Source organism: Loxodonta africana, chromosome 16 (assembly GCF_030014295.1).
Source record: "Loxodonta africana isolate mLoxAfr1 chromosome 16, mLoxAfr1.hap2, whole genome shotgun sequence".
NCBI lineage: Eukaryota > Metazoa > Chordata > Mammalia > Proboscidea > Elephantidae > Loxodonta > Loxodonta africana.
In genome coordinates this window covers 18,065,441-18,079,313 of record NC_087357.1, presented here as the reverse complement: position 1 = coordinate 18,079,313, position 13,873 = coordinate 18,065,441, and the positions used below count along the sequence as shown (strand labels likewise).

At 39.5% G+C, this 13,873-nt stretch overlaps 1 protein-coding gene across 1 annotated transcript in view; it reads right to left on the bottom strand.

The window, feature by feature from the left end:
• Window positions 1–13,873, bottom strand: part of SHTN1 (shootin 1) — a 103,844-nt gene that overhangs the window by 63,257 nt on the left and 26,714 nt on the right. The window contains exons 3-4 of the mRNA XM_010588965.3: window positions 12,850–12,910; window positions 4,547–4,641 (exon numbers count right to left, since the gene is read on the bottom strand). Of these exons, the coding sequence (XP_010587267.1) occupies window positions 4,547–4,641; window positions 12,850–12,910 (156 nt within the window). The remainder of the gene's footprint in view (window positions 1–4,546; window positions 4,642–12,849; window positions 12,911–13,873) is intronic.

Here is a 13,873-nt window from a genome sequence, read left to right as displayed (position 1 = left end):
CATGTTTGGATTCTTGGTTGGGGTTTCTCACAGGGAAAACCCAGCCAACTTCAATCTGGGTGATCTGATTCTTATTTCAATAATATGAAACATAAATAGAGTGAAACCTGTGAGAGCTGGACCTTGACGGGACTGCCTTGTTTTTCCAGGTCTTGCAAGTTTTCCACCTTTGACAGTCTTACCACTTTTCTATCACTATTTTCGTGGCAAACATTTGCATTTTCCTTCTCTGACAGGTTTCCACCTTACACAGGTTCCGGATTTCCCAGGTTTGCTGTATATCCCAAGGGGCATGCATGGTCTGGCGCATGAGAGGTTCCCTTGACTGCTCTAGAGAATCAGGAAGAACCTCTTGGAAATAGCTATAAACCTTTTCGTAGACTCTTCCTAGGGTACCTGTGGAACTCTATTCAGGGAATCAGACATCGCTCTTTTATCTCCTGTTCCCAGCCCATAGCTCCAGTTTCCAGAGCCCCAAATTCCATGAAGAGAGTCAGGGACTAGAGATGAGGCCCATGATTTTCCTAGCCCCTCTTCCTTAAAACGGAAAAGTCAAGTAATGCCGTGTGGGGTCTTTGTCTGAAGCCTGAATGCTGTGGCATGGCACAAGAGGCACGAGGAAGCCTTCTTGTCAACTCTTGAACTATACCAGTTTTTCTGAATGTTAGGAGAAAACACCAAACTGAGAACAAAGTGAAAAAGCTCAACACGATGGATCATTCTGCCTCCTTAAATTTCAACTAACAGTGCTCAACACTGCACATCAGAATCCCGAGGGAGCTTTTAAAAATCCCACTGGAAAAATTTCTGGTGATGGGGCCCAGCATAGTGCTTTTTCAGAGCTTCTCCGGTGATTCTGATGCACGTCGAAACTCAGAGCCCTTGATGAGCCTAACGGAGCACTTCAGTGTAAAGTCTATCGCGTTGATACAACAGACAGTGACGCATCTAGCTCTGTAATCAAATTCTGTCTCTGCCTTTGGAACTCAATCTTTCAGTGTCTCAGTTTTCTCATCAACAAATTAGAGATAAAAATAGTCTCCATTCATTGGGCAATACGAAGATCAAATGAGATATTACATATAAAATACTAAATACAGTGATCTAGAGTAACAATTCAGTAAGCTTAGCTGTTAATGGTACCAAAAGAGGTATAGTTTTTGAGTCTTATTAACTTCCCTTTGGAAATCATATATCAGCTAGTTTTCTTCAACCAAGGTATTCATCTACGCATTTTTATTTTCTCCAAGATGCTCACGAAAAAGTATAAATACTAATTTTTGCCATCTGATGCTTAATATATTACTTCCCAGGGAACCATCACAATAATACTTGATAACCAAATAGTTAACAGTTCTGTCCTCAAGAGAGTTTAATGCCTCTATCAAACTAGACACCAGAATCCACCAGCTGCTATCTGGCTACAACAAACCAGTTACCACTAAGTCGACCGCACTCATGGCAACCCCACGTATGTCAGAGAAGAACTGTGCTCCATAGGGTTTTCAATAGCTGGGGTTTTTTTGGAAGTAGGACACCCTGGTGGCGTAGTGGCTAAGTGCTACGACTGCTAACCAAAGGGTCGGTAGTTTGAATCCACCAGGCGCTCCTTGGAAACTCTGCGGGGCAGTTCTACTCTGTCCTATAGGGTCACTGTGAGTCGGAATCAAACCGACGGTACTGGGTTTGGTTTTCAGTTTAGACTGCCAGAACCTTCTTCTGAGATGCCTCTACGTGAACTCCAACTTCCAACCTTTCAGTTAGCAGCCAAGCGCGTTAACTGTGTGCGCCACCTGGCTGTGTTACAACTACCCTGTTTAACAAAGGTACTAAAACCCATTGCCAACAAGTCGATTCCAGCTCCTAATGACCCTACAGGACAGAGCAGAACTTCCCCATAGTGTTTTCAAGGAGCAGCTGGTGGATTCGAACTGCCAGCCTTTTGGTTTGCAGTCGTAGCTTGCCGTCGCTCTTAACCACTGTACCACAAAGTTATTAGCTCAAGAAAATGTCAGCCGGAAATTTTCCTAAGTCTTCTCTAAACACCATTTTCATATTTTGAAAGAAGAAATATAACACATATACACACGAAGTCTTATGTACATACTAACTGAGTATTTCTGAGAACTCTGCAGTCACAAATTTTGGCTAAGCAATTTCACTGCAGTTATTTTTTCATTGAGTTACAGGTTAAGAGCATGCCGCTTGTTTTTTGGAATCCTTCTATCTTTAGTCACAAGGCAAAAATAAATCTTTTATAACCCCACAGTAACGAAACCTTCCACTACATTCAAATGCAAATGAGAGTTTTTATATTGGACGTGTTTTAATGAATATTTAAAGGTACAAAATAAGCACGTTAAATGGCTTTGGACCATATGATTTAAATAGTTGGTCTACATTTATGAGTTTAACCTCCACATTTTAGTGAGGCGAAGTATCCACACTTGGTTTTTTTTTTATTGTAAGGTCAAACTGAATCATAGGAATTAAAACATTCCATTTGTCATGAATTTGATGTCAAAGATTTAGAAATATAAGAATTTATAGAAACTTTGCTGCTTAAAAAATGGAACCTACCTTAAAAAATGTCAACTGATACCTAAAACAGGACATGCAATTACCATTTATTGATCATACATATATAAATGAAGCATCCAAATTTTCCGTTCAAAGGTGCAGTGTCTTCCATATCCAGTGAGCATATCTATAACGTTTGAGTATGTTTGTTTGTTTCTTACTCCAGGGCCCAAGAGTCCATAATATGCTCTCAAAGACAAACTACATGTTCATTTTCAATTAGGCATCTTAAGGAACAGGTGACAGTATAAGTCAGAGGAGCCTATCGCAAAGATTAAATTGTAAAAATGGCCTTAGTGGTTTGTAACCAGGGATGAATATAATAGTCACCAGGCAAATCTGTCAACATACACATGCCTGGGCCACAACTCTAGAGACACTGGGTCTGGGGTATTCTCACGGAGCCAGTCTGGGTCTGCTCAGACATTTAGAGCAAGACGATTAATTACAGCCCAGAATTCTCTTGCCCAAAGTCACCTGTTAGTTAGAAAAAAAGGGAAGGGGAATAAAAATAGTTCTTAAAAGAGGGCCAGATATGGACCAATGATTAAACTGTATCACAGAAAAAGAAAAGTCCACCCCACTCCCACCCCAGTCCTAACTCTGGTCCCTCCTGTCACTTAAGATGAGACAACAGCAGCCCAGAGAGGAGAACTAAATTGCCCAGAGTCACATATGCCCAAAATGACAAAACCAGGAACAAAATCTGCATATACTGCTTTCCAAACCATTGCTCTTTCCCATAAACTCTGCCACACCTGAGCGGTAGTCAGTGTTCCCACTCTGGCTGTACCACTGCACTACTCGTTAATAAGAGAAAATATAGCCAGAGACTATCCTTAGACACTGGAAGATTCTGAGCAGCGAGTATTATGCTCCAAGCACGATTTTCTCTGCTTGTTCCAAAAGAAGAAATGAAGAAAATGAAAGAGAATTCACACAATACCATGGACCAGTGAAGTGCTGTGATATTCAGCAGAGTGAAAATGACATGAGAATACCCATGTTGCCATTGTTTTTAAGGCAATGGCTTGTATTACTAGGTGCTCTTCAGATAAGTAAGAGAAGTTACATCCACACATTTATTTTCTTGGCTAGGTTCTGACTGAATATCTTATGAATTCTAATGTAGTGTCGTTATGCAAACAATTAAGCAAATACCTCCAGCGCGAACACTGCTAATGCAGACAAATTAAATAGATTTGTTTATTCATACATTTAATGGCAGTAGGATTTCACTCATATCCAACGAAATACTTCGGAGGGGGGAGATGGGAGAGAGGGGAGAAGAAATATGACCAGCATTAGTAATGAATTTTGGTTGAAAATTGCTGTAATCCATTTTCTGATGAAGTGGTTCAGACGCATTTTACCCAACCCAAAATACATAAGACAGAGATTTAAAAAAAAAAAAATTCTTTAATAATAATGTACTTCTGATGAGACAGAATCTAGAAAATTACACACTTGGTAAATTCGTCAGCTAGAAGCAATCAGTGGAGCCCTGGAGGTCACCTTTAGCAAGCTCTCGCTCTGCTTTCACCAATAATCACCTGAAATGTAAGACTTAAGGCAGACTTTTTCATCTGATTCAAACATGAAACACTCATCACTGTTTTGTGCCACGACAGGTTAGAGACTTGTTTACCATTTAAACCAAACGCACAGACACTTGGCAAGTCCAGTTGAGCAGACTCCTCTGGGGCTGTATCTCCCAGGCAAAAAGGACAAATGCTGAAACACACATATATGCATGCTCGTTTTATCATCAAAATAACCTTTACGATAAGGCAGATATTTACATAATGATATTCCAGATCCTGAGACCTCACAACACTTTCCTCGTTACGAAAGCAGACAACCAATTAGAGAAAGAGAAAAGCAAAACAGGATTGAAGTCACTGTTTAGAAAAGTAAGTTGAAGTAAAAACGCTCAGGTAAAACCCTTGCAGCTAAATAGTCTCACCTTTGTGGCCAAAGCTTCGGCGCTTTCTCGACAAGTCTTCTCTATTTCAAGATGGTTCTGCATAAAATTAACTTCCTCTATAACCATGTGAGAAACTAGGAATGAGGGGAAAAAAAAAACAAAAAAAACTCAGCATTCAAAGATTAGTCAGCTATTCCAGAGGCCCACGCATCATGTCCCGTGATTACGAAGACTTCAATTCCTTAGCTAGCCAGACCTTTAGCTGTCATTGAAAAAGAGCTTTTTCAAAGCGTCCTGATAAAATTTTAGCTAACATTTGAACGTAGAAAGAAAAAAGAAGACAATGAAGAACCTTTACTACTATTACACACATTTGAAGAAAGCTATTTAGGAGACTTTTTAGAAGTGTCTAAGGAGCCCTGGTGGCACACTGGTTAAAGCACTCAGCTGCTAACCAAAAGCTCAGCAGTTCGAACCCACCAGCTGCTCCTCAGGAGAAAGATGTGCCAGTCTGTTTCCTTAAAGATTTACAGCCTTGGACACCCTGTAGGGCAGGTCTACTCTGTTCTATAGGGTCACTAGGAGTCGAAATCAACTCTACCACAATGAGTTTTTTTGTTTTTTATTATCCATGTAGCCATGTGCATATCCATAGACATATCTATTAATTTAACCAAAAGAATACCTCACACATAAAGAGAAATGGCAAATACGGATTTCCTTTTCTGAGCAGGATATAACACACAGAGCTAATAGGAAAAGCAGCTAATTAGAAATAAAAGAAAAATCTTAGATGGATCTTACGATGTTGCAGCTTAGCTGAGTACTGCAACCAAAAAAAAAACAACCCACTGCCGTCAAGTCAATTTTGACTCATAGTGACCCTACAGGACAGAGGAGAACTGCCCCATAGGGTTTCCAGGGAACATCTGGTAGACTTGAACTGCCGACCTTCTAGTTAGCAGCCATAGCTCTTAACCACTGTGCCACCAGGGTCAGTACTCTCTACTGAGGGTAGTTCCTAGCATTTACTAAGCTCCAGGGCAGTAAAGCACAGCAACAAGGTTTAGGTATCACATGCTGATGAAAGCGGATGCTAACCAATTGCTTCTTGCATCATCAATTCTCAGGAGGATTAGAAGAAACATAAAAGATTTACTTGAGATTTTAACAATGCCTGAAAAAGAGAACTTTTTAGATTTCTGGTACCTGGTTTATATAAATTGAGATTTAAAGGTACCAAGTTATTGAGAATTTGAATTATGTTTTCAAGTCCAAGTAAGAAAAATGCCAACTATTCCCATCCATACTTCAACTCAGAATTGCAAAGCTTACTGTAGACATGTATACTTATTGACATTTGCTTGGTTTGAAAAAAAAAAAAAAATTAAAGGATACCCAAAAGTGAAAACCAACAAAGTTAGGTAAAAAGCACTGGGCTCACATAACACAAAGAGAGATTACTTTTGCTTCATTTAAGCTTAATTAACCTGCAATTATGATTAAACTCAGGGGAAAAAATTTCTCTCCAAATTAAATACAAAAATATATTACTTCCTAAGTCTGTCCAAAGTTCTTATTATGTTAATATTCAAATTCATAAAGCAGCACTAAATGGCCAGAAACATCTCTAACCTTGACATTTTTTCAGGGGTAATAATAACCTGCAGCAAATGCAGGCCAACCAAAAACCACTTAACTAATTAGTAGTTGCAGTCACCGAGAAAAACATGAATCAACACTGTTATTACAAGTGGCACATTTGAGTGGCATCTAATTATGACTTGATGAGCACGATACTTGCATTATCAACATTACTACTGCATCCCATCAGGGCCTAAAAGCTGCTGATGGCATTGACTTCGAGAAACTCCCACTCAGTGGTACAGCAGCACCCAACAATCGGCTTGGCAGGGGCCCCCCTCACTAAATGACACGTTAAGCGTAATTACTGGTAGACATTGTAAATAAACAGGATTGGAAGTGAAAATTGTACCAAGTGCATAAGACACAATCTGACACATTGGAAGTGGCAGCCTTAATTGAGAGTTTCTTTGACTGCTCAAGATCATTTCAACTGCATTTCTCAGAGGACAGTGATTATAACTGTGGAGACAGACGGCATAATGGTATCAGCAGTGCTGACAGAGCAGTGAATTAAATTGTATCTGCTGTTGTGTGAAAGCCTTGATGAGAGGTACAGATGCCTTAGTGGTCTTATCATTATAACACAATGGTCATGTTGTCATCAACCTTTCTGGCTCCAATTGAAAAGAAATGATTGTGTGTTGAAGCTCCCCCCCCCACAAACTCCTCGCCGCCCCCTCCTCCTCTTCTATCTCTTGTTCTGAATAGAACCAATTTTCAGAGAGCTATGAAATCACGCAATAGGCCCTAAAATGCAGCTGCTTGGCATACAAACGGGTCCCCATTAAACTGGAATCACACACAATATGTGTTTATGCCAGAAGAACAAATAGAAGCTGAACACAGGCCAAGTTTATTCACACAGACAAAGCCCATGTAGCTCTTCATCAATATAATTGCCTTTTATATTGTAGTTTAAATAATAGGCTCTATTATTTCCTTAAAATCCTAATATTCCTGGCATTTTATCACTATGTTTACAAGGTAGGTCCTTCAAAAATGTGCAGGAAAGAGAAAAGAAACCTATACAATTTTTACAACATCAAATATTACTTGGAATTTTTAGCCTTAACTACTTGACATCTTCTGCCACACTCTGGTATTTCCACTATCATCACAAAAACATAAACACTCTGCGTTTTTCAGAGGAATTTGACTTTTTATTCAATAACATTCTTGCTCACAGAAGAGTAAGAAAAATCATTCCACAATTAAGGTTCAGGCCTGGCAAAAGGGAAAACAACAACAACATTTATTTTCTAAACGTTTTGTAAAAAGCTGCCGTGTAATTTAACTTGACGAACTTAGCTAGGTGGCACCGCCCCGTTTTCTCCAGCGCTGACATGGCGCACTCCATTGGGAACAAGTTTTATTTCTTCCTCAGAAGGGGGAACGATGGAAATTAAACACTGTGCTTTCTTTGTTAAAGAAATTATCCCAATGCTAAATTGGTAGCACAGAAACCTACTTACCAACTTTCTAGATTTAGAAGGTAAGACTATGTTTCACGGGACATTTACATCTTTATAAAACATGACTCCATTGCCAAACCAAAACTCAGGTCGCATGATCCAAAACAGAAATATTATTTGACATATGAATTTACGTGCACCTTTCAAGGGATGCTAGATTTTTTTTGTTTTTGTTTTTAGTCTTTAGTTGTTCATTTTATGATGTCCCTTATGGACCTGAACTTGGGCGTGTCTCATAATATCCATTATCCATGACCACTATTCCTACTCCATTTACATATTTGGATGACCAAACAACAACAAAAAAATCCCAAACTCGTTGTCATTGAGTTGATTTCAACCCATGGCGACCCCCTGTATTACAGAGCAGAGCTGCTCAGTGGGGCTTTCTTCGCTGTAATCTTTATGGAAGCAAATCACCAGGCCTTTCCTCTGCAGTGCAGCTGGGTGGGTTCAAACTGCCAACCTTCAGGTTAGTGGCCAATCACAAACTGCTTACACCACCCAGGGACCTATCTGGATAACAGGAGGTTTAAAAAAGAAAAAAGACAAGGCTCAAACAAGTGACCCTACTACTGCAGCTACTGTTAAAAAACAACAAGAAAAGGAATTCCTTTCTTTTAGAAATACATTTTGAAATATTTACAGGTAAAACAATATGACTGGAATTAGTTTCAAAATAATCTGGGGTGGAGGGGGTCAGCGAGAGTGGGTGTGTAGGCGTAGAGATGGAAGACTGGTCATGAATTGGTGACTGTTAAAGCCAGATGATAGGTGCTATTTTCTCACTTTTGGATAAGTTTGAGATTTTCCATAGTTAAAAGTTGTTTTTAATGACCTCAAGAACTCAGAGAAGTGTATCCTAAACACACATCAACAATGGCTTCTTTCAGTCGAGTTGAATTAGCAAAGTCTGTCTCTGCTCTTCTATGACCCCAAATAACCCTTAGATACGCACCATCACAGTACACATCTCATCAGATAACTGGTTTTTGCATTTTTTTCCTAACTATTTTATTGTGTTTTTGGTGAAAGCTTACACAGGAAATTAGGTTCTCATTTCACAACTTTTATGCATGCTGTTCAGTGGCATTCATTGCATTCTTGTAGGAAACCTGTTTTTCACTTATTTCTGTGTTCTACTAACTGTGAGCATTAGAGCAAGGCTTCTGTTTTACTTAGTGTTTGATTCTTTTGAACCTAGCACAAAGCCGTGTACAAAGTAGGTGCTCATTTTTGTGCTCGTCAGAATGAGTGCCCAAGTTCATCTGTTAACACCCTTTTACAAGCATGTAGTACAGCATTGCTTAGGAAACAGCCACCATCACCATTTATGTGTCCAGCCTTGTGCTAAACCCTTTATGTGTTGTCTCATAAATCCTCGCAATTCAATGAGCTAGGTATTACCACAGCAATTTTACGTTTAAAAAAACTGAGGTCCAGAAAAATAAAGTAACGTATCTCAAATCACAGGTTGTAAGTAGTGATGCCGAACCAAACCCATTTCTAGGTAACTCCGATATTCTGTGCTCCTTTCTAATTTGTCATATTTAAAGGTGACACCAGCAATGACACTGCTTCCTAAGCAAAACTCCTCTCCATCTAGCCAACTCCCAGCAACAACTAGATGCAGGGCGCCTCTCCAGCGTATGTAGGGAGCATACCACGAGTTCTTTGTCAACATCAGGTCACTTAGAAAGGTTTCCTGTGGTAAGAAAGGAGCCATGAAAGCTGGCGTGCATACAGGAAAACTGGTGTACCCTAGAAAAAGTGCAAAAGATCTAAGATTTGGGCCTGAAAGACACAAAATGACTTTATTTGCTTGTCCTTTACTGGGATCTGTCTTTCTAGAGAACATGGCTTTGCTACGTGGTGACATTCTTTGTGCAGAAAGACCAGGAGAAAGGCTTAGGAAGAGCTGGGAGAGAATCAAGAATGGCGTGGAACTACAGGTAACACATGCAGAGCTAGGGAGGAAGGCCCTACGGCCTAACAAAGCTCATCCTGGAGCCTTATTCAGCTGCTCTTCCTACACGTCAAGAGCCAGGCCTACTCATACCTTACTGTCATGAACTGAATTATGTCCCCCCAAAAATGTGTGTATTAATTTGGCTGGGCCAGGATTTCCAGCATGGTGTGGTTGTCCTCCATTTTGTACTTGTAAATTTATGTTAAAAGGATTACGGTGGGACTGTAACACCACCCTTGCCCAGGTCACTGACCTAATGTAAAGGGAGTTTCCCTGGGGTGTGGCCTGCACCACCTTTTATCTCTCAAGAGATAAAAAGGAAAGGTAAGCAAGCAGAGAGTTAGGGACCTCATACCACCAAGAAAGCAGCACCAGGAGCAGAGCGTGTCCTTTGGACCCAGGTCCCTGCGCCTGAGAAGCTCCTCAACCAGGGGAGGACAAGGACTTTCCTCCAGAGCCAAAAAAGAGAGAAAGCCTTCTCCTGAAGCTGACACCCTGAATTGAGACTTGTAACCTACTAGACTGTGAGAAAATAAATTTCTTTTTGTTAAAGCCATTTACTTGTGGTATTTCTGTTTTAGTAGCACTAGATGACTAAGACACTTACAAATGGGTATCCATTTGATCCTAGTAGATAAAAATTATAGGAGGCAGATCTCAGTTCAGCACAAAAGAACACTTTCCTCCAGAACTGTCCAAATATGGAGACTGGCAACCACTTAAAGGTAGATGATACAAACTCACTAAAGGTAAATGATGGGAACTTTTAACACTAAAGGACAGGCAGACACGGGGTGGGTCCGTAGATGAGATGGTGGAAGCAGCAACCAAATTTACTGAGCACTTACTGTGTGCCAGGCTCTGTGGTAAGCACTTTTTACATGGATTATCTCATTTAATCCTTGAACACCCTATGAGGCAGGGCCATTAACCCTAATTTTAGTAATGCAGAAACTTGCTCAGGGCTACATGAATTCATACCAGGTGATGCTCTTCTCTGCAGATACTGCCTCCAAAACTAAAAAACCCACTGTCATCCAGTGGATTCCAACTCATAGCGACCCTATAGGACAGAGTAGAACTGTCCCATAGAGTTTCCAAGGACCGCCTGGCGGATTTGAGCTGCCAACCTCTTGGTTAACAGCTGTAGCACTTAACCACTATGCCACCAGGGATACTGCCTCATTCCTTTCCAAATCTGAAATTGTAACCTCTGTTCCAAAGCTGTGAACCATTTAACCCTGATACAGTTTTTTAACAAATATTTCAAAAGACTTCTTATTCCCCATTTTCTGTTCTCTTGAGACTGAGTAAAGGGTTAGTACTCTGTTCTCCTTCCATCCAAACTTTAAATTAATTAAGCAAACTTAGTAAAGGTAAAAACGAAGCAACTACGACAATTGAGGTTGTTGTACTAACCTTTCAACTGATCCTTTCAGGCTTAATTAGAGCTGCCCATAAGGAAAAATGCAAAATTTTTAAGCTATCCGAGGTATTTAGAAGAAGAGACAAAGAAAGGGAAATGGTAGATAAAAGTAGAGTTTACATGTTACTCTGAAGGTAAGCTGATTTGAGAAGAAGCTGCTTCCATTTTTGCAGAATGAAAGGGGCAAAATTCCAACTACCTACCTAGACCAAAATATTTGATAAGTCTAAGCGTAAGAACTTGAACTATTCTCACTCCACAAAGGACACCAATCTGCTAGCAGTAATTCAAGCACATTAACTGGTAGCAATGCTGATGGTATAACGCTTTGAGACATGACTCAGTGTCAGCCCAAGTGTAAGAACATTCCATTAATCCTGCATGAGGGAGCAAGAAAGCCCTTTGCAAGTGCAATTACAACATTCACCAATAAGAGGATTTCTATCATAGCATACTGACCTCCAAAAACAGGTAGTACCAACAATATTCCCGTTAGCTTTTCTTTGTATAGATGGATGCTGGAAAATAAACTGGCCTATTAAAATTTAACTACCATGCTGCATTTTTAATGGCTGTCTTTCCTTCAACAAGAATAAAATGTTTTGTCGTGTAGTTACCTAGTCAACAGTTTATGTTATCACCAAATTGCCTGACTGCTACAGCATCTGCAGAATGATGGAGAAAGACCTTGCTTCCAGGGGAAGGCCTGCTCTCCCTACTAAGGCCCGGGCTTTTTTCCATGACATTTGTCCATCTGATCCTTCTGAGAGTAAGCAGCTATATTCTATCTTGGGGGATAAAATAATAACAGATTTACACCACATAAAAAAATCAATAGCAAAAATTCAGAAAAGATTTTGGGGAGTCAGTCAGCTACCTATAGCTTTCATGGGAATATAATTTTCCTTGGCGAGAAGGCAATTTCAAACATTCTAATTCTTAAAAATGTGGAAGTTCTCTGAACCCATAATTCCATTTCTATGAATTAACCTAAGGAACTAATGAGACCACCGTAAAGATTATATATATAGGAATGCTTGCCACGGCATTATTTGTAATAGCGAAAAGCAAGAAATAATCCATCTATCAGTGAAGAAATATCTAAAGAAATGATGGTACTATCATATAATGGAATACTATGGGCAATGATTAAAAATGATAGACATTTTTACTGACAAGCAAAGATGACAATATACTGTTTACTGAAAAAAGCAGGTTATAAACTGAATGCATTTTTTGTAGATACATATAAAGCCACAACCAAACCCACAGCCATCAAGTTGATTCCAACTCAGAGCGACCCCACAGGACAGAGCAGAACTGCCCCATAGGGTTTCCAAGGCTGTAAATCTTTACGGAAGCAGACGGCCACATCTTTCTCTCATGGAACCACTGGTAGGTTCGAACAGCCAACCTTTCAGTTAGTGGCCAAGCGCTTTAACCACTGCGCCACCAGGGCTGCTTAGATGCATATATATTACTCAGAAAAAAGACCAGGAAGGATGTACTATAAAATGCTAACTTTGGTTTTTCTCAAGGAGTCAAGGTAAACAGTAATTTTTGTTCTCTTTTCTGCATAGCAAAAAACTTCTTATAACAACTACAAACCATCTTTTATAATAATACACACATAAAACAATGCTCATTCTCTTCCTTTAAAAATCACAGTAATGCCAGGGCATTTCACGGGCAAATGGGAAGACAATTCTCGCTTTCTTGATTGGATGGCCCGATGCATCAGCAACTAAACACAGGGCCTGTGTCTGCCCACATATTCCCAATACACAATTACGTGTGTTATAACCATTCCGCTGAAATGCTTACATACTTTTCTGAAATTCCTCCAGTTTTTTAACAGCCTCATCTCGTTCTTGCCTAATCTTGTCACACTGAAATTAGAAAAAAAGAAAGGAAATGTTAAAATTTGTATTACAAATTTTAAGTTTGGAAAGGCAAGGAATAGCAAGCTTATAAGCAACAGCAATTTTCAGAAAACAAAACATTTAAAACAATAAATAAATAAATAAAACAGCAGTCACATGGTTAATTGTACTGCTCAACCAGCATGGTACCTAGTGAATTTTCTCTGACCTTCTAAAATAATGAACCAGCTTACTGTTCTCTATCTCCTCCATAAAAGACCCGTTTAACAACCTTGAGTTAAAATGTACTCATTCTTTGGAAAGCGTTTGTGTCTCTCTTTACACAGGTATTTTCCTAATGCCATGAACACCTCACTCATCCGCAGGTCAGATTTCCAGCAGTTTCAACTATCCAGACACTGGTGCACCTTGGAAGCAAATGGAAAGACCCCTGGACGAAGGAAAACTGCTGCCACATAACCCGTGCTCTCTGTCACCTGTGGACAATCATCCCTGTGTCCTTAGCATTCTGAACAGAAGAAGGTAGCAAATTAAAGGCAAAATATCCCATGATAAGCTTGTATCATTTATATAAACTGTTAATTTTAAAAGGTGGGAAAACCTCTGAAAAAATAAGATGATAAAAGGCAAAAATAACTATTGGAGCACGAAGACCTTTTAGGAAACCTGGTATAGACACAAATCTCTCTCGTTTCAACAGGCCCTGGAGGTATTAATGAATTTTAACAAAACCGAATGCTGATTATGAGGACTGAATTCAATACACCTTGAATTTCACAAAACAGGGAAGCATAATACATTTTAGAGAATTTTTCATCGAAAACACCTAAAACTTTAAGCAGTAATTTTAGCTCTTAGGGTGAAATTTTAGCTTCTTGGAAATACCTCAGTCTCCAAGGTATCATATGAATAAAGTACAACTTTAAACTATTATTTGATTCCTAGCATGCCAGATCAATATATTGGGAT